The sequence below is a fragment of the Nicotiana tabacum genome, chromosome 5 (genome assembly GCF_000715075.1).
Source record: "Nicotiana tabacum cultivar K326 chromosome 5, ASM71507v2, whole genome shotgun sequence".
In the NCBI taxonomy this organism is placed as follows: Eukaryota; Viridiplantae; Streptophyta; class Magnoliopsida; order Solanales; family Solanaceae; genus Nicotiana; species Nicotiana tabacum.
Window position 1 is genome coordinate 70972963 of NC_134084.1, and position 20627 is coordinate 70993589.

General features: G+C 37.1%; 1 protein-coding gene and 1 long non-coding RNA gene across 3 annotated transcripts; one reads left to right on the forward strand and one right to left on the reverse strand.

Annotated features, from left to right (window-relative positions):
- The first annotated feature begins 220 nt into the window (after nt 1-220).
- On the forward strand, nt 221-2263 carry LOC107804268 (REF/SRPP-like protein At1g67360). The gene is made up of 3 exons (XM_016628120.2): nt 221-414; nt 540-770; nt 1572-2263. The coding sequence occupies exons 1-3, from the start codon at nt 400-402 to the stop codon at nt 2016-2018; spliced, it is 693 nt and encodes a 230-aa protein (XP_016483606.1). The 5' UTR covers nt 221-399; the 3' UTR covers nt 2019-2263.
- On the reverse strand, nt 1570-20348 carry LOC142181168 (uncharacterized). Of its 2 annotated transcripts, XR_012709570.1 has the most exons (3): nt 20268-20348; nt 19446-19761; nt 1570-2923 (listed from the first exon to the last, which is right to left on the reverse strand). It is a non-coding gene; the product is annotated as an uncharacterized LOC142181168 (long non-coding RNA). The 2 variants fall into 2 exon arrangements; XR_012709569.1 differs by lacking the exon at nt 20268-20348 and having other exon boundaries at nt 19446-20042.
- Nucleotides 20349-20627: the final 279 nt, after the last annotated feature.

Genomic DNA, 20627 nt, shown 5'->3' on the forward strand with positions numbered 1-20627 from the left:
TATATTAAACATCATGCTTGACTAATTTCCGATCAATCGGCCTCAAAGCGGGTATGCACACTCCTCGGTGAGAACCAAAAAAAAAAAAAACTAAATAGGCGGTAAGAGAAGAGTGTGCATCGAGATATTTCGCACTGCCCTCAAACAGAATGCCACGTGTCCTTCGCGAAGCTTCTACCCATAGCTAGAAATACGCATTTCCTCAAACGCTTCGTTGATTCTCGATTGAGGAATCTCTCGTGACCCCATACCCTACGACACGTGACTCTTTCATAGCCCTTAGATTATCAGCTATATATTCCCGCATCTTCCTTTATTACCCAACAACCTTCTCATTTTGCATCAGCAATAGCTGAAGCAGATCAAAGTTCCTAACAAGTTGATCGAGAACGCAAAAATATGGCTACCAACAAGGTTTGTTTAATATCTCGATCTAATCAATTTTAATGTTAATTTCATATTATGATGTTCATCCAATCAATTTGTGATTTTTTTGGGTTTAATTAGTAATTAATGATTGTCTGATTTATGATCTGTAGGTTGAGATGGAGAAAAGTGAGGGAAATTTGAAACATCTAGGGTTTGTAAGGGTGTTGGCTATAAACACTGCGGTTTTGGTGTCAAATCTGTATGAATACGCGAAGCAGAACTCGGGGCCTCTGAGATCGACTGTGGGTACTGTAGAGAACGCGGTAACTACCGTGGTAAGGCCTGTTTACGAGAGGCTTAAAGGTGTTCCTGATGAAGTCCTTGTTTTCCTAGACCAGAAGGTATTAAATCTTTTCTTATGTCCTGTTAAATTGTTGCTTTCATTGATTATGTTGTTGTTATGTTGCTGTGTATTGAACGGTGATGATATATCTCTGTTAAAAGGTAAATGAACTTTTTGCCTATACAGCAGTGTCTTTTTTATACAACTGTTTATCAATTTGATTGATAATTAGTTAATGACCCTTGGGCTATGTTATCTGTGAGAAATGAAGATGTGTTCGTGGCTTCTGCTAGTAGTTATAATTAGCTTATGTGAAATTGTCCAATCTAGTTTTACCGTGACTGCTATGGTTGGAATAAGTTTTTAACAGTTTCCTTTCTTATATATCACTAGTATTTTGGCGCTTATTAGAATGTTAATAGTTCCCCCTTTGAGGACATCTCTGTAAAGTTGGAACAATACATTCAAGTAGTTGATTAACTTAAAGTTAGCTATTAAGAGTATGGGATAAGAACCTGATAGGACTTGCTGGTGTAATTAAATTAGAGGGAGTTGTACATGTAGGAGCTCTTGCTTTCTTCTGGAACACTTACCTTAATACTGCTAAATATGGTGCCTGGCAATTTTTACTTCAGCCATGTGATTATTATGAGCTATTCGGACTGCAAGTTAAATTTTTACATCTGGCTGCCTCACATGAAGTTAGTTTCCTGCAATCTGCATCATTTCTAACGGCAATTTCATTGCTCCCAAATTCTGATAAAGATATTATGAAGTCTAGTGAAAAGAATATAATGAGCATTTGCGGTTTGACTTCCTCATTATTGTTGTTAACACAACAAACATCTCTGGCTGTTAGGTGGACGATGGAGCAGCAAAATTTGATGAGCATGCTCCTCCCTTGGCCAAGAAGGTTGTCAGCAAAGCCCAGTCCGTGTTTCAGAAGGCATCAGAAGTAGCACAAAACTTGTTCAAGGAAGTCCAAGTTGCTGGTCCTCGCGCAGCTATCAATCACGCTGGTGCATTGTCCAAGCAATTGGCTACTAGTCAAGTGGCAGTACTCTGGTATCATATAAATCATTGTGCACCGTTGCATGGAATCGCACAGATGGCTGCTCCTACTGCTGCTCACTGGTCGGAGAAGTATAATCAACTAGTTGCTGACTTGAAGAAGAAAGGTTATATTGTTGTCAACTACATTCCTTTGATACCAGTTGAAGAAATCTCAAAGGCATATAAACAGGTTGAGTCTGCTGCGGATGAGAAAGACGATGCTCCTAATTCCAGTTCAAGTAAATCCGAATGAGATTATAATGATTATCTTAGTATATCTGTTTACCCAATGTTTTGTTGTGCTTGTAAGACTTAGTTTGGGTGAGATTGGGAAGTTTGGGGGTATCCATTGTATAGATAGCTCGATACCACTTTTGTAGCATCTTACATGTTAAGGCTTCGTGCTTTGTATTCTTCTGAATGATTTTGTCGATGCTGTAACGGCGTGCGTGCCTATGCAATGTCCTGTCCATGCATAATGAAGTTTGAATTCTGCTAGTTCATTTGGGTATTTACGTTATTATTTTGATTTAGTTTTCACTGGATGTATTGGCATCTCATTGCACCATCACACTTGCTCTCTATTGAATTCTTGTGAGAGATAACTTCCAGCTTCGTTGCGAATTCAATTTGTTAGTTATTGCAAGCTGAAATGTTATCTCCCTTGCTATACATTGTTAAACTCACAATCAAGGGATATGTGATAATGGCGATACGTTTGCAGCAGTTATGTTCTTCTGTTGCCCATGGCCTGATCTTTTATTTTCCAGTGTCTGCTGCTACGTTCAGCTGTTACAGAGGATACAACTTGAGGAGACTCTGGGTAGTAAATGAAATTTTGAACTCCACAAGACTGATACGTCCATCTTTTCAGTAGTGGGTTAATGACTGAGAAGTTGATATGTTGGGAATCTATGTCGATGCCACATTCTAGCAGTCGAAAGTTGGTGGGAAATGGCATCAGGATGTTGACAATTGAGTGTTGTATAATGTTCGTATGCTAATTCAACAAGTTCCCTCTCAACATAGCTGAACTACTGAGATTTATACAAATTATCCCAGGCCCCTCGCCAGCTACAAAGTTCAGAAACAAAGACATTACATAAGCAGTTCGTGTAGAAAAGCTTCGACCTTCTTTGGCAGTTCCTCCTGACTACACTGCATGTAAACCAAGATCAGATGTGAGCTTCAACATTTTAAGTCATCCACTGAGATTCACAAATCAATACCTCGGTTAATCTATTATGTAGCAAGAAATCCATGTACTTTTCACCAAATAAATTTAATGAGCTGAAGCAATATACTTGTTGCCTTTATCAAAAAAAGAAAAAAGCAACACAGTTTTCTCCCAAATATGATCAAGGTGAACTCTTACTCCCAAGGTTTGGTCTAACGGTCGATAAAGTTAGAATAAAGAATCCGGGAGACTTACATTTGAATGTAATAGAGCAATAAAATTAGGTGATCGCTTTCTATCTGGTAAAACGTAGCTTGTGTACCATGTAAAATAGCTGAGGTGAGAGCAGAGGACCTAGAGACTAATGTCATTACAAAAGAGATCAAAGTGTACTTTGCCTGTTTGTCATGCATATTTTCTGGCCAACCCATTCTCTTGTTCATTTCACTCAACAATATACAAAAAAACCAACCAATGAAGTTTCTGTTCTATTCCCACAAACGGGAGTTTTGAATATTTTATAGGGCGAATGACGCAAACAGCAAAGGCAAGCAATATGGCTATAAACTAGCATAGAGCTACGTTCCATCGACACATAAATTTCTGTACAAACTGATGCAAAAGTTGACTCATGTAAGAGATGTGGCAACAAACTAAGTCATGTAGAGCCACATTCGATTGGAAATTGAAGTACAAACAGAAACTGAGAAAGCTAACTCGGTCCACAAGCCAACTCTTAGAGCTCCCTTTTGTACAAATAGCAATATCATCCTCCACCCTATTATGGAGGTACATTGCAGACGTTGCACCATAGACTTCTCATTTCTCTAAATGATACTCAACCGTCCTTCAAATGCATCTTGTCTATAACCATTTTGGTTTTGACCTAACCTTTTTCCTAATCGCGGCTGGTCTGCGTGAATTTCCATCCATCCATATTTAATGGAAATATACAGTGAAAGCATTTTGACCTAACCAAAAAAAAAGGGTAGAAGTCACACTTGTCTCTCATGAAATCTACTCTTCATAATTGAAGGGAAATAAACTAGTAAAAGGATCAGATTAATTAAGGCTCATGTTACCTGAAACAATTAAATCATGACTTCCAACCAGAAAGCACGAAATTTGCAAAGTTCAGAAGTTCTTGAAATTATACCTCTCATGTCTTAGATAAAATAACTAAGAGTTCTGTAATTACCCCCAGCTACTAATATTCAAAAGAATATTAACCATAGTTAATAAGGTAGAAAAAGTCAAAAAAATATTAACCATAGTTAAATTTTGACTGCAATTGGTAGATTTCACCCTTTATACTGGCACCTTACAGCTATAATTCTTGAAAATAAACCCTGACATCACAAAAGAGCCGAACAGAATACATGGCAGGTAATGGCTAGGTCAAAATCACTGTAACCTGCCAAAACTGATTTTATGATTTCATTCCTTCTGCAATAATCATATGTACCATTAGAGATATGTATTCATATCTTTTATAATACTTGGCCATATTCTAAAAACCATCACGTGACGATAAATGGTATTTATTCTTTTCCCTAAGAAAGCAAAAGATGTTTGATGTTCTTGTCAACTCTAATAGTGGAGCAGTGAAACCCCGGAAGTAAACGCCTCAATCTCTTCTTCTTTTATTAATGTACCAACAACAACAACAAACCCAGTAGTTACCCACAAGTAAGGTTGTCCAACGGGACGGGCCGTCCCGTCCCGCCCCCGTCCCGCTTCAAGTTAAATGGGATGGGCCAATGTTAAACGGGACACGGATGGGACGGGACAGCCATTTCGTCCCGTTTGTCCCGTCCCGTTTCGTCCCGCGTCCCGCCAGAAATTTTTTTTTTTTTTAAAACTAGCCGTTGGGCAACGGCTTAAATGGCAAAAATAGCCGTTGCCAACGGTCCAAACAGCCCCTACACCCCCCAAAACACCCCCTACCCCCCCCAAACTTTTAATATAACCCCTAAGTTTATTAAATTACACTTTGGCCCTATTTTCTACTATAAATACCCTCCATTCTTTTTCATTTTTTCCCATAAAAAATCAATCTTTTCTCTCAAATCTCTTATATTCTAATATTCTATCTATATTCTATATTATTCTCTCAATTTTGTTACTATCAAGTATCAAGCGATATCTTTCAAGTATTTGGGCAAATTTTTTGGAACAACTTTCAAGCTTCAAATTAATTCATCAAGTATTTGGAGCAATAATTTGGGCAATTTCTTCAAGTTTCAATATTTAATCCTGGTGCACTCGTTCCATCTCCTAATTTTAATATATAATTTTTGCGTATCATTTTAGTGCTTAGTTTTTGTGTTTACTTTACGTGTTATATTTTCGTATTTCATTTGTGTGTTTAATATTTGTGTTAGCTTTTTTAATTTAATTTCATATTTAAATTATGGCACCTAAAAATGTATTTGGTATTTTTAAAAAAGTAGTAAAAAAAAATAGTAAAGGTAAAAGTAGTAGTAATCTTAATCCTAACCCTTCTCCTAGACCTAGAGTTAGAAAGCATATTGATGAAATGACTCATGTTGATGAAACTTCATTTTCCCAACCCCCCACATTTTATGATGTTCATGTCGGAGAACAATTAGATCATGAAGCTTTACAAAGACAATTTGGTAATGATATTTTTTAGAGGATGAAGAAAATGAGGAAGAAGAATTAGATGAAACACCCACTAGTCCCGCAACACAAGCTCCAACTCAGAGTCAATCTCAGTCTGGAGCTTTACCCCCTGTAAGGGGTAAGCCTAAGCCTGAACGTCCCAAAACATCACTTGTATGGAAATTTTTTAAACATGATAAAGTCAATCATCGTGCTATATGTGAAAAATGTAAGCAAGTATTTGCACACTCAACAAGTGGTGAGACGGGGGGTTTAACTAGACACTTAAGAAAGGATCACAAATCTTTATGGATACAAGCTAACATAGAAGCCGGAAAAATTATAGATCCTACCATCAGTACTGACACTCCTAGTGGATCTGGTTCTAATCAAATTCAACAACAACTTGACCCTGCTTCTGGTCATGTTTTACGCAAATATAACAAAGATAGAGATCGTGAGAACTTAGCAAAAATGGTGGCTGTCTGTGGCTTACCTTTTACTTTTCCTTCTCACCCTGCTTTTGTGCATTATATACAAGAAACTTATAACCCTGTTTTTCAAGGTTTTCCTAAGACCACGGTTAGAAATGATATTTTTAAATTTCAAACCGAATATCTTCAGTATATTCGTTGTGTATTTTTTCACTTAGATTGTAAAGTGTCTATCACATCTGATATAGGTCGTAGTCCTAATGGTTGTGATTATTTAACTGTTACATGTCATTGGGTTGATCATCATTGGAACTTGCAAAAACATATTATTGGTTATAAATTTGTTGATTCAAAACACAGTGGAGCATATATTGCAACTACTGTTCTACAAATACTTGATTTTTATGGACTCATTAATAAAGTTTTAACTATCACCTTAAATAATGCTTTTGCTAACACAACCGCGGCAAATAGCTTAAAATCTAGACTTTCTCCAATTAATCCAATAATTTTTCATGTTAAATGTGCATGCCATATTTTTAACTTGGTAGTAAAAGATGGTCTTAATTTATTTTCTGATGCTTGTAGTAAAATACAACATGCTTGTGGCTATATTTTTCGTGCTCATAAACAAAGTAGAATTCGTGAATTTGCTCAACAATGTGCTAGTGCTAACCTTCTATTTAGAAAAGTTCCAAAAGATATTTGTACTAGGTGGAATTCTACTTATGAAATGCTTAAAGTTACTTATGATTATCGGGTGCCTATCCAAAAGGTATTTAATGCATAATGCTCACCCTGTTGATCAAATTGTTGATTCTAATTGGGATGCGATCAGAGAGCTTACTAAATTTTTAGAAAAATTTTATTATACTACAAAACAATTTTCTGGTATATATTATCCTATTATTACACAAATATTATGGTATATTTGTGGAATTTCTGTTGTACTTGGTAAGTATAAAACAAATCCAACTTGTGCACCGGCCATTAAAGAAATGATTTTAAAATTTAAAAAGTATTTTTTCCCTATTCCCAAAGTTTATTAATTTCTACTCTACTTAACCCATCTTTAAAACTAAGAGGTGCAAAGGGACTTGTTCGTAAAATTTATGAGAATTTAGAAATTCAAGAAAATGAACAACCATCTCTCGAAAACTGCCAAGCTAGCATATATTCTTATGCTAGATCAAATCTATGGATACAACTGGTTGTGAAACTGCTCCTTCTACTTCTAAGTCTAGAGCAGAAGTTTTATGGGAAGATATGAATGATATAACAGGTTTTGATTCCTCTATTGATGATGAACTTGATTCTTATCTTAATCAAGGATTGGAAAATATTAAAGACGAAGAAGGCAAAGAACAACTTTTGTCATGGTGGAGGGAGCGTGGCAAGGCTTTTCCAACACTTTCAATTATGGCCCGAGATATCCTGGCTATTCAAGCATCATCAGTAGCATCGGAGAGTGCTTTTAGCGCGGCAAGATTTCAAATTGGAGATCATAGACATTCATTAGCGGAGGACAGTCTAGAGATTTCCGTATTATTCAGAGATTGGATTAATTCAGAAAGAAGAAATCTTGGTTTTGAAAAATTAACCACTAGGGAAGAAGAAGAATACAATGAGATACTAACCACTGGGAGCGATGACGGCATGGAGCTCATGGAACACCAATCAACATTGTCAATTCCAGCAGAATGTCCAAGAGATATTATTGATAAGTTACAAAGAAGCTATATAGGAGCTTACAAATATTAGTATGATAATTTGTAATTGGCTACTAAGAGACCTAGTTCAAACAGAACCCTTCCTAGAAGGTGACTGCGTAGATTAGGTGCTTTTCAAAAGAATTATATTTGTATTTGAGATTTGAAAGTTCTATTAATAAAATAAAAGGCTCTAAGCGTTGAATTTTATTTATGAATTGTTTTAGTTACTTAATAGTTAATACTTTGAAATTATATTAAATAAATTATAACTCTATTATAAATTTATAATTACTAGAATATTTCATTACAAGTCTTTTATTTTAATATTTTATAATTCTTTACTTAGTTTTCTAATTTTCATTTTAACATAGTAACATTTAAGTTTATTAAATAGTTAGTCAAAAATCTAGCCGTTGCAAACTTTAAAAACAAAGTAATTTTCAAAAAACTAGACTTTTTAAAAAAAAAAATACACTTAAGGCCCACGAACCCGTCCTGTCTCGTCCCGTCCCGCTTAAATGTCATCTCGTCCCGTCCCGTCCCGTTGGACAGCTATACCCACAAGTGGGGTTTGGGAAGAGTAAGATGTATGCAGCCTTACCCCTACCCCTGGAAGAGCAGAGAGGTTGTTTCCGATAGACCCTCGGCTAGAGAACGACTGAAAAAGAAAAAGTAATTGCAACAAGAAGGAATAACAACAAGATAAAATAAGATAGAATCCAAGAATGCAGTCAAATTCTAGATAATAATAGTCATCTATGAATAAAAGACATCATACTAACACTGATGCTAGCGAACTGAGTAAGACACATACAAACACTCAACTACCTACGAACCTTCTACCCTAATCTTTGACCTCCACACCCTCGTGTCTAGGGCCATGTCCTCAGTCAGCTTCAGCTGCGCCATGTCCCGCCGAATAACCTCTCCCCAAAACTTCTTAGGCCTACCTCCACCCCTCCTACTGCCACCAAGGCTAGCTGCTCGCACCTTCTAACCGAGGCTTCTATACTTCTCTTCTTAACATGCCCGAACCATCTCAACCTCACCTCATGCATCTTATCCTCCACAGGGGCCACTCCCACCTTTTCTCGAATAACCTCATTCCTAATCTTATCCAATCGGGTATGCCCACACATCCACCTCAACATCCTCATCTCAGCTACTTTTAGCTTCTGGGTATGAGAGTTCTTGACCGGCCAACACTCTGCTCCATACAACATAGTCGGTCTAACTACAACCTTGTAGAACTTATCTTTAAGTCTCAGCGGCACATTCTTATCACACAAGACACCGGAAGCGAGCCTCCACTTCATCTATCCTGCTCTGATACGATGTGTGACATCTTCATCAATCTCCCCGTTACCTTGTATTATAGATCCAAGATACTTGAAACTACCTCTCTTGGGGACGACTTGCATATCAAGCCTCACCTCCTTCATAGGTACCATTGCTGAACTTGCACTCGATGTATTCCGTCTTGGTCCTGCTCAACTTGAAACCTTTAGACTCTAGGGTCTGCCTCCAAACCTCCAGCCTCTCGTTAACACCACCCTGCGTCTCGTCAATTAAAACTATATTATCCGTAAATAACATACACCATAGCACCTCACCTTGAATGTGTCTCGTTAATGCGTCCATCGCCAAGGAAAATAGGAATGGACTAAGAGTTGATCCCTGGTGCAACCCATCATAACCGGAAAGTGTTCTGAGTCTCCTCCCGCCCAAGTCTTAGCTTCATCAGGCATGTCTTTAATCAACCTAATGTAGGCTACTGGGACCCCTTTATCCTCCAAGCATCGCCAGAGCACCTCTCTCGACTTAGTCATATGCTTTCTCTAGGTCAATGAACACCATGTGCAAGTCCTTCTTCATCTCCCTATACTGCTCCACCAATTTCCTCACAATGTGAATGGCTTCCATAGTCGAACGCCCCGGCATGAAACCGAACTGGTTCTTAGAAATGGACACACTGGTCCTCACCCTCACTTCAACAACCCTCTCCCAAACTTTTATAGTGTGGCTTAGCAGCTTAATCCCCCTATAACTACAACAACTTTGGATATCGCCTTTGTTTTTATACAGAGGAATCATCGTACTCCACCTCGATTCATCGGGCATCTTCTTCGTCCTAAAAATGACATTGAACAGCCTAGTGAGCCACTCCAAACCTGCCCTATCCGCATTCTTCCAAAAATTCCACAGGTATTTCATCTGGCTCGGTAGCTCTACCATTGTGCATCTTACGCATAGGCCCCTCGACCTCCTCTACTCTTATGCGCCTACAATACTCGAAATCCCAGCGCATCTCGGAATGCTCCAAGTCGCCCAACACAATGTCCCTATCACCCTCTTCGTGCAGAAGTTTATGGAAATATGTCTGCCATCTTCGTCTAATCTGAGTCTCTTCCATCAAAACTCTACCTTCCTTATCTTTGGAAGAGACATCGAGTCCTTTGCATTTTGCACCCCTACTGTGTGCTCTAATTTTTTACTGCTCTATTTTTTTTAAACGATTTGCACTCTAGCCTATTTATTTCCTTGCAAAACATAAAACTGTTCATTTTTGTATATTTTCCACGAGAGTAAAAAAGGTAAAATACAAATAATATATTCCTAAATATATCTTTATATGTAGGAAGCTGAATTGGCTCAAAACTCTCCCAACCATCTACCATCTTAGGCTGAATAAAATTAGGTTTGAGCTTTCCATGAGTAAATTTAACCGAGGCAATATAACACTTGCAACATTACCAAATCATCAGCTTAATATCAAGGATAGACAGAAAGATTGAATGAAGAAGGAGAATTGAAAGCTTTAGAAATTCAGAGTAAATCATCACATGACAAATTATATACCCATTCTGTAAAGAAACCTGACAAAGGACTACCACCATTCCATTAAAAAGAGAGATCTAATTTGAGTCCCGAACAGCAACTTCCGACACCAACACCGAACTAAACATAGCCATCTCCTGTTTCCACTCCAAAACAAAGAGCATAAACTTTCTTAGAGAGCCAATTATAAACACACAGGAACCATAGACACTGTGTTTGTCTAACCGTTAGGCTCAACAAGAGCCAAGATGACACATACTCTTTGACTAAAATTTGAGCTTATCGTGATAGTTTAGCTTTCTGGAAAAAGAGATAAAGTACTTTTGTTCATATTTGAGTTCATTTATTTTATGCGGTATGCTTTTTTTTTTCTTATTTGTATTTTGCTTACTTTGCCCTTGCGAAAAGTATTTAAAAAAAAGCATTTTTATAGTTTTGCAAGGAGATAAATAGACTAGGGTGCAAATCATTAAAAAAAAATAGGATAGGGTGCAAATTAAAAAAAAAAAAAGCACACATTAGGGGTGCAAAATGAAAAGGACCCTGACACTTGTGAATAATTTCAATGATAGTTTGAGTCGTTTCTTACAACGATGTCTGAAAAAAAGAACACAAACAATTTGTAAAGATCAAGAAGTTGCAATGAGTAAGGCTATTTCAATTGTCATGCCTCAAGTTCATCACAGGTTGTGTGTCTAGCATATAGAACAAAATGCAGCTAAACACCTCAACCAAATTTATAAAAGGTATGCCTCTTTTCATGGTGATTTTAGAAAGTGCATGTATGAGTATGTGGATGAGAAAGAAGTTATGGATGCTTGGAATACGTATGTTTGATGAATATAATCTTCATGAAAATTATTTGAAGTTGACCAATATGAATTGTTAAAAAATTAAAGTTCTGAAAGGGATGACGGCTATAAGCTAGCAGTAACATGTGCAAATGAGCAAAGTTCAAAATTGAAACAAATCATGAGGTGACAGCTTCTTTGTAGTAATAGTCCAAGAAGAGGCATTCCAAGAGAAATCAATGATAAAGATGTTCTCACACAAGCCAAAAGTTTGAAAAAGAAAGATGGGCTAGGTCATATAAAAAGGAGGATAAAAAGTGCTCTTGAGATGTTTCCGAAGTGCAAGAAAGCTCGAGGAAAGAAGTAAAGTTATGTTAACAAAAATGAATCTACAATGACTAATGATAAAGCTCCATTTGATAATGTCAATTATTTCAATCAGGGAAATCATCTATTATTTTATCTCATAATAGCCTAACTTCATAATCTATAAGCAATTAAACTTTATTTATTTTATTGATAGAATTCAATGTCAAAGGAAATCATCTTTTACTTTGATTTAAGTGCTGCTCAAAGTATGTCCTATGCTAGCTTATCCCATCATTCAAAGTTATTTTCTATTTTGATTGCATATCTCAACTTTACTCAGGACTGAAGGTAATATAGTGCAACTCCTTTTATGTAAAGAAAATGCTTTGTCGAGTGTATAATTCTTTTTTCAATTAACTTTATTTGTATTATCTGTGTAGAAACCTTTGTTTGTTAATGCTCTTCTACATATGCAAAATTCTTACTCTCTTTTTTATAATCAGGTTCGTGTTATATAAAGTAATTTAACCACTGTTGTATAGAGAAAATTTGCTTTTGGCGGTCAAACCTTCCCAAAATCAAGGAGCACAAAAGTTTCAGGACATTAATGCGTTTTGATTTGATTTGTGTTAATTTTGTTTCTCATCGAATGTTGTTTACTTAATTTCAAGAACATAAAGTGTGCTAAGACTTTAAGACCATTGTGGTCATATTGGTTTGTGGATATGAACATAATTTGTTTTCCCCTTCTGTGTCTATATGGTCTTATCGGTTTGTGGATGTGCAGCATTTCCTCAATTCTTTTTGTTTTTCTTTTTTGGGTTTGAGGAAACTAAGGAAATTGTGAGGAAATCAAGATTAACTGATTAATCATCCCCAGATCAAAATAATGTGATTTTTCTCATTCTGTAAGTCTGTTGGTGTGTGTTATAATAATAATTGATTTGCCTTGCTTCAAGGTAGGGAATGGAGCACACATATCATTTTGCAAGGACAAGTGGATGGGCAGTCTCACACTGAAAGATGAATATCCAAGCCTTTTTCTATTAGCAAGTGATCCAGACTGTACTATGCTCAGAACAGAGAGAATAACACATAAAATTTGCATCTAAGAAGAAACATTCTGGACTGGGGGCTGAATGCTTTATTGGACTAAATAGCCAAACTGGAGAGATGTAAGTCAACTCACAGGAAAGGGACAGACTGATATGGAGATGCTCAAGGGAGGGGACATACTCTTATCAAAAAATGGTGTACACATTTCTGCTCAAACAAATAGATGATTGCCATATGGCCATGAAAGCTCATCTGGAGGACTAAACTGCTAAAAAAGGGGAAATGCTTCAGTTGGACAGCTTTTTATGAAGCATGCCTAACAAAGGACAATCTTAGCAGGAGAAGTATCCAGACTGTGAATAGGTGCCATATGTGTCAACCTAATTCTGAAAGTGTCAAACAACTGCTCCTCCACTGTACAATTGCAACAGATCTTTGGAACTTGTTTTTCTCAAATTTTGGACTAGCTTGAGTCATGCCTAATAGTATAAAGGATGCCTATGACAGTTGGTGTTTATGGAGAGTAGATAAAGCCATCAAGAAAATCTAGTTAATAGTGCCTGCTAGTATTTTTTGGTGCATTTGGACAGAAAGGAATCATAAGTGCTGTGATACAATCTCAACTCCAGGTCTAAGTTGCTCGGACAAGTTGCAGGTGTCCGACAGGAATGTGGATCTAGAGGTCGGATCTTTCAAGATGTAAATTCTAAAATTCGGGGATATGGTTCCTAGTACAGATACGGGTGCAGGGATCCGGATAAAAATAATTAAAAATATAAAAATATCTCTAAATTATGAGAAATTTTGTGAAATACTTACGTATAGCTTGTAAAGTGTGGAAGTAGATAAGTAAAGGATTGATTTTCTAGATAAGGTATGTTATTTTCTTCAAATTCACCCAAGTTTTGGTTCTAATTTCGGGAATCAAATTGTATCTCATCTCGAATTTTTCCGTCTGTCATAGTCAAAGTACCATAAATTATTTGACCAGATCTGGTATGGATCCTATACCCACACCCATACTTAGGGGTGTCAATAGATATTTGAAAACCGACTAAACCAACCGAACCGTACTGCACCTAACCGATTTTTAGGTTTCTTTAAAAGAAACCGTAGGTTTTTATATAAATCTATAACCGTAGCAACAATTAGGGTAGATTTTTTATTTTATAAAAATGAACCGAAAAAATACCGAACCGTACCGAATAAATTTTACATGTGGAAAATATATTAATATAGTACGTTTAAAACTAATAAAGCATTAAATTTTTCATTGGGCCTTGGAATTATGAAAACTGCTACAAGCCAATAAGTAATTAAACTCAAAATACTAATTCCTAAAACCTATTATGTTACTTATACTTAAACTAAGTTATTTCACGTATCTTTATTAGCAAAACACAAAGTATTCTAGCGATGATGAGTAGCAAACTACAATGTATTGAATATGTTTCCTTTCATATAATTTAGATTTATCTTTTTGAATATTTAATATAGACTTTATTCTTGAGCCCCAGCTTGTTAATATCTTTCCACTAGTGTGATTTATATTTTCTTTGTTTTGACTTGGTTTCTTTTACGTTGCTGTCGAATAGTTGTGCATTTATACTATAGCCATCTTTCATGTTTTTTAATTCATCACCCTTTAAACAGTAAATATATCTAAGGAGTTTTGCTAAGTTCTATAAAAGAATGTATGTTATTGAATTATACTTTTACTGGTGAATTTTACATGACATTTAAATAAATACAGAAAATTAACCGAACCGTACCGATATCGAAGTAAAACTGACATGATTGGGATGGTTTCGAAACGTCTAATTTTGGTTATACATAATAGAATAACCGAAAAATTGATATGGTACAAATTTTATAAAATAACGGCCGAACCGAACCATTGACACCTACCCATACTAGTGTCGTGTGGACACGGGTGCAACACCTAAACTGTCATGTCGGAGCAACTTAGCTCCAAGTCACTCTCTAAAAGCCAAATGCTTACTTGATCTGTTTAATTAGTAAAGTAAGGCCTTATAACTAGTATTGAATATTTTTTTTGGATTGTGTCAGCTATCTAGTTATAGCCTAATCTTTTGTACATGAGCAGACTTAATCTTCTTTTTGTAATTTTTGCTTATGCATCTGTACAAGGGACATATTTGTGCTAGGGGAATTGGAACACTACGAGAGTCACCGAAATTTTAGCTACTGTTAGGCGCATTAAGGTCGAATAGGTCGTGGGGGTTATGCGTAAGATGCGCAGGGGCAGAGCGATCGAGCCCGACGAAATTCCGATAGAATTTTGGAGGTTGGTGGGTAGAGCAAGATTAGAGTGGCTAACTGGGTTGTTTAATATTATTTTCAGGACAAAAAAGATACCAGAAAAATGGAGGTGGAGTACGTGATACCGATGTACAAGAACAAATGGGATATCCAGAATTGTAATAACTATAAGGGTATCAATTTACTAAGTCATACCATGAAAGTTTGGGAGAGGATAGTGGAAGCGAGGGTGAGGAGGTCGGTGTCGAAATCCGATAATCAATTTGGGTTCATGCCTGGTCGTTCTACTATGAAAGCTATCCATCTTATAAGGAGGTTGGTTGAACTGTACAGGGATAGGAAAAGGGATTTGTACATGGTGTTTATTGACCTAGAAAAAGCCTATGACAAGGTCCCTAGGGAAGTTCTTTGGAGATGCCTGGAGGTGAAAGGTATTCCGGTTGCTTATATTAGGGTGATTAAGGACATATGATGGAGCTAAGACTCGGGTTAGGACAGTGAGGGGCGACTCGAACATTTTTCGGTTGTTATGGGTTTACACCAAGGATTTGCGCTAAACTCGTCCTTATTTGCCCTGACGATGGACGCAGTGACACACCATATTCAAGGGGAGGTGCCATGGTATATGCTATTCGCTTATGATATTGTTACGATCGACGAGACGCGAGACGGTGTTAACAAGAGGTTGGAGGTTTGGAGACAGACCTTTGAATCTAAAGGTTTTAAGTTGAGCAGGACTAAAACAGAATACGTGGAGTGCAAGTTTAGCGGTGGCGTATCGGGAGAAGCGGACATGGACATAAGGCTTGACTCTCAAGTCATCCCCAAGAAAGGGAGCTTCAAGTACCTAAGGGTCGGTTATCCAGGGGGATGGAGAGATTGATGAGGATGTTACGCACCGTATAGGGGTGGGGTGAATGAAATGGAGGCTAGCATATGGTGTTTTGTGTGACAGGAAGGTGCCTCCGAAACTTAAAGATATGTTCTACAGAGCGGTGGTTAGACCGGCCATGATATATGGTGCAGAGTGTTGGCCAGTCAAAAATTCTCATATCTAGAAGATGAAAGTTGCAGAAATAAGGATGTTGAGATGGATGTGCGGGCATACTAGACTGTATAAGATTAGGAATGAAGATATTCGGGTGAAGGTGGGCGTGGCTCCCATGGAATACAAGATGCGGGAAGCTAGACTTAGATGGTTGGGGCACGTGCGTAGGAGAAGCATGGATGCCCCGGTAAGGAGGTGTGAATGGTCGGCCTTGACGGGCATGAGAAAAGGTAGAGGGCGGCCAAAGAAATATTGGGGAGAGGTGATCATGCAGGACATGGTGCGACTTCAGATTTCCAAGGACATGGCCCTTGATAGGAAGTTGTGGAGGTCGAGCATTAAAGTTGTAGGTTAGGAGGTAGAGGTTAGCTTGTGTTTGGTCTTAGGCTTCTAGTGGCTTCAGTTGTGCCCATATTACTTTTTAGGGTTGCAGGTTAGGTCGTAGGAGGCTAGTCTAATAGTGTATTGTCTTAGGATACTAGTGGGTCTTGTTGTATCCATATTACTCTATTATGTCTGTAGTACTGTACCATTATTAGTTATTACTGCTTATTGTTGTTGCTTATCTACCTATTTTTTGGTTATTACAAGACTGGTGTTATCTTTCTTGCTTCTTTGCTATTACTGTTCCACTGTCTCTTTTCATCTTCTTGAGCCGAGGGTATATCAGAAACAACCTCTTTACTCCTCCGGAGTAGGGGTAATGTCTGCGTACACACTACCTCCCCAGACCCCACTTGTGGGATTCCACTAGGTTATTGTTGTTGCATTTGCTTGATGCGATTAATGAAACACCCTTACTTCATAAAAAAATAATTGAATTTGCCTAAGCATGCATAGAAGTAAGGGTGGCAAGTGGGCCGGTCCAGGACTGGCCCGGGACCACGGACCAAACGAGCTTCTAGGCCTAAACAGGCTTGAACCGGTTAGAACCGTGTACGTGGCCTGGTCCGATCTTCTGGGTCGGTTCTTCACTTTAGGACCGCTAGGTCTGGGACCATTTGGCACCGGTACCGAACCGGTCCTTGGCAGGCCAAAACGGTCCCAATGGTCCCAACGGTCAAAATTCAAAAAAATAAAACTTTTCCGTTGGGCTTTGAAAAATCTAGCCGTTGGCCTTTAAAAAATAGTCGTTGGATATTTACAAAATAGCCATTTAATCCCCGACCTTTTTTTAAACCCAAACTTTTTGTAATTACACTTTATTTCCTATTTTTAACTATAAATACCCCCTCATTCTTTTATTTTTTTCACAAAATCATCAATCTCTCTCTAATATTCTTCTATAATTGCTACTATTGCTTACTTTCTTGTTACAATTTGTGAAAAAATTGTGAAGTTGGTGAATTAAAGTCTTCAAGTCTTCAACGATAATCAATTTTCAACAAGTTGTTCGTCAATTCGGTAAACTTGTTCTAACTCTTAATTTTTAATATTATAGTTTTGTTTGTTTTATTTATTTTATATTATTTGATTAACTAAGATGGCTTTATTAAAAAAAAACTTTTTGGTAAAAATAAGGAAAAATCCAAAATTGGCGAATCTAGTGGCCAATCTATTCCTCCTCCACTGCCCCCGGCTCCCCGAGCCAAATCCCATATTCGTCCTACACCTGCTATTCTTGATACCGATAATAGTTTATTACAATTTACTGAGAGTCAATTTTTCCATAATGTTGGAGCTGGTGAACATCTTGATTAGTTTCTTTTTCTTCTCAATGGTGGTATTAGCACATTGTGTGCTCATTCCATAGGGGGGAGGAAGACTAAGAAAGATATTGCCATGTTTTGTTAATGCTATAATAAAATTATAACGCATTGCTTTGAATATCTTTACAATATTTTTGTCTTTAAATTTGAATTAAAAAATTTAGGTCACAATTCTATAATAACATTTACAAGGAATTGCCTTAGATATTTTTATTAATATCTTTTTTTTTCTCTAATTTCTATAAAATTTAAAAAACAAAGTATCTGTTGGGCCCACTTAGCCGCGGTCCGGGACCGTTTAGCCCGGGATCATTAGTTCTCGGGCCCGATCCCGGTCCCGGGCCGGTTCCTACAAAAAGACCACTAGGACTAGGACCGTTTGACCCGTTTAAATTGGGACCGGCCTACTTGCCACCCTTACATAGAAGTGCTACTCATCCATTCAAATTAGATGATATATCCTTTTTCTTACAAGATAGTGCTAATTTGAAAACAAATAAGTTAGTTATTGTATTACGATTAATTAGGTAAAGACGTCAAGAGTTCTTAAAGATGGTATGTATCTGACATATTACTTATTTAAACTGTGAATTTATAAGAAAATGCACTATTGTGTATTATTGGGCAGAAAACTTGACAAGAAATTAAGCTTCTTTTACCTTTTATTTCATAAGTGTGAAGGATCTATGTTAGAGTACAAGGAATCTCTTCATTGTTTTACAGTTGTAAAGTGGTTGGAGATGGTGAAAGTCTACTGGTTGCAGCCAAAATTTAAATATGGTTAATATTTTCTTTTTAACTTTTCTATCCTGGACTACCCCAAAGCTTAGAATACATCCAAGCCATTAGGTATTCCCTGGAGAACTAGCGAGATTCAAATGGGCCATTGGATATTACTGGACATTTATTTACTCGAGCTAGTCTCATCCTGCAAGAAGATGGCAGCTAAAAATTGGGAAAATGATACAATGAGGAACACAGTTTGTCTTAGGTAAGATGCAAAAAAGGATAACTTATATTCTATTAAAATTTCTGAAGAAAAACAATTTACTCAAACAAGTTTGAGATAGAAAACTAATATAGGTCGGCTTAGCTTACTTGAGAGTTCAGTAAAGTAGTTAAACCAAACACAAGTAAGAAGTTCGTCAGTCCTTCCTCCAATGCCTCCCACTCAAGAGGACAAGTCCTCGTAGAGTCAGAGGTAGAGTCAGAGGTAATGTGGCTCAAGAAGGCTAAACCGACTATATTACTTATCTTTCTATCTCAAAGCCCGTATAGTATTTATATTGTTGATTTTCTCAAGACATTTAATATAGCAAAAATTTTAAACAATCCACCGATCAATGCATACTTTGTTCCTTATTGCATCTTTTTCCCGTTTCCCTTTATTATCTTCGTGCATCTCAACACAAACCTTCTATTTCCCTCCTATAATTTTATAGCAGATCACAGTTCCTAATTTCCTCCAGAGTTTCATGCGCACATCTTCTTCTCCGTTTCCCTTTTCATATAACAAGAGTACTTGTTATAACAAGAAATATATTACCATATATCATATTAGCATAACCTTCACACAAATGTGCCAAAAAACTGTTCAAATATCAATTAAAATTGCTCAATCATGAAGTTCTGTATTTAAACATATTCCCAAAGCCCCATAACAAAAAAGCTGCAACAGGTAACAAATCAAAAGCTCACCAAAGTCAGTTGATGAAGGAGGCAGCTTAGGCGGAGGAGGAGGAAGAACCGTCCTGAACGAGGTCATCATAGGGATCACGACGGCCAGGGACTTGGCTGATTTGAGGGTCCCAAAATAACTGAGCGTTGTGCCTATCAAATGTCCAGAAACCATAGGGACGCATTGGATAGCTCCACATCTCCAATGTCTTCTTGGTCCTCTTTCGTAGCATACACGTGCTCCCTAAACTTCGTATCCCTCTCCACTGGATCCTCCATTAATCTCAATATCAAGTTCTCCGCAAATTCCATTATGAATCCCATCCTTTTCTTGTCCCTGTGAAAACTGGTTTCAATTAAAAATTCCAAATCAACTCTGTAGCAAACAAAAGCATTGTATTTAAGTGGAGAAGGGTAGTGGGCAGGCCCATCATCCACCGAATTTTAAACCACGCATCATTGGCCCTGGAATTTCTCCATTATAAGAAAATTAAAAATCCCAAATCAAACATCAGGTAGGATCAAAAGCAATCTAAGCTAGGGCACAGTGCAGTCCCGATTCCCACTGCATTATACTACAACCATATCTATAGGTATAAGCTTAAAATATAAATAGATATATATACCTAATAAATCACAAATTAGTTCGAATAAGCGAATTGAATATATGTAATTCATACAGCTAAGGCTCAACTTAATTTTGGATTATGACATGTTGATTGATTGATTAATTAGATTTAACATTATCTATAAATTCACTGAAGGTAAATTCTAGATTTGGAAACTGGAATGTGATTTATCTACGGAGCAGATGATAAGAGCATAGAGGATGATACGGTACACCTTTTGCTGGACTCTGATTCAGAAAATCGACGAGGCTGCGATTTGGATATAACTCTGATTCACTATCCTGCTCACCAAATTTAAGTAATTTATTTATTTTAAATAAATATCATTTAAAAAAATTATATTCTATATTTACCTTTTAATGTTTATAGCAAAATATCTCATTTTGGTTACCTCTTTCCTCTAAGCCACTAAATAATCTATTCAATTACACTATTCTCTTTCTCTCTCTACTTTGATACATGTCATTCTCTTCCCCACACGATTGCTCAATCTCAAAATTCCTCTCACCCACATCACCTACCATTAGTCACCAACGGTGATTTTGCCTGGTATACCACGAAGACTTCCAGCTAG

What these genes read in the sequence shown, in the direction of transcription:
- LOC107804268 (XM_016628120.2), top strand. An exon ending in TTGTTTTCCTAGACCAGAAG is followed by an intron (nt 771 to 1,571) that starts GTATTAAATCTT and finishes TCTGGCTGTTAG; the next exon opens with GTGGACGATGGAGCAGCAAA.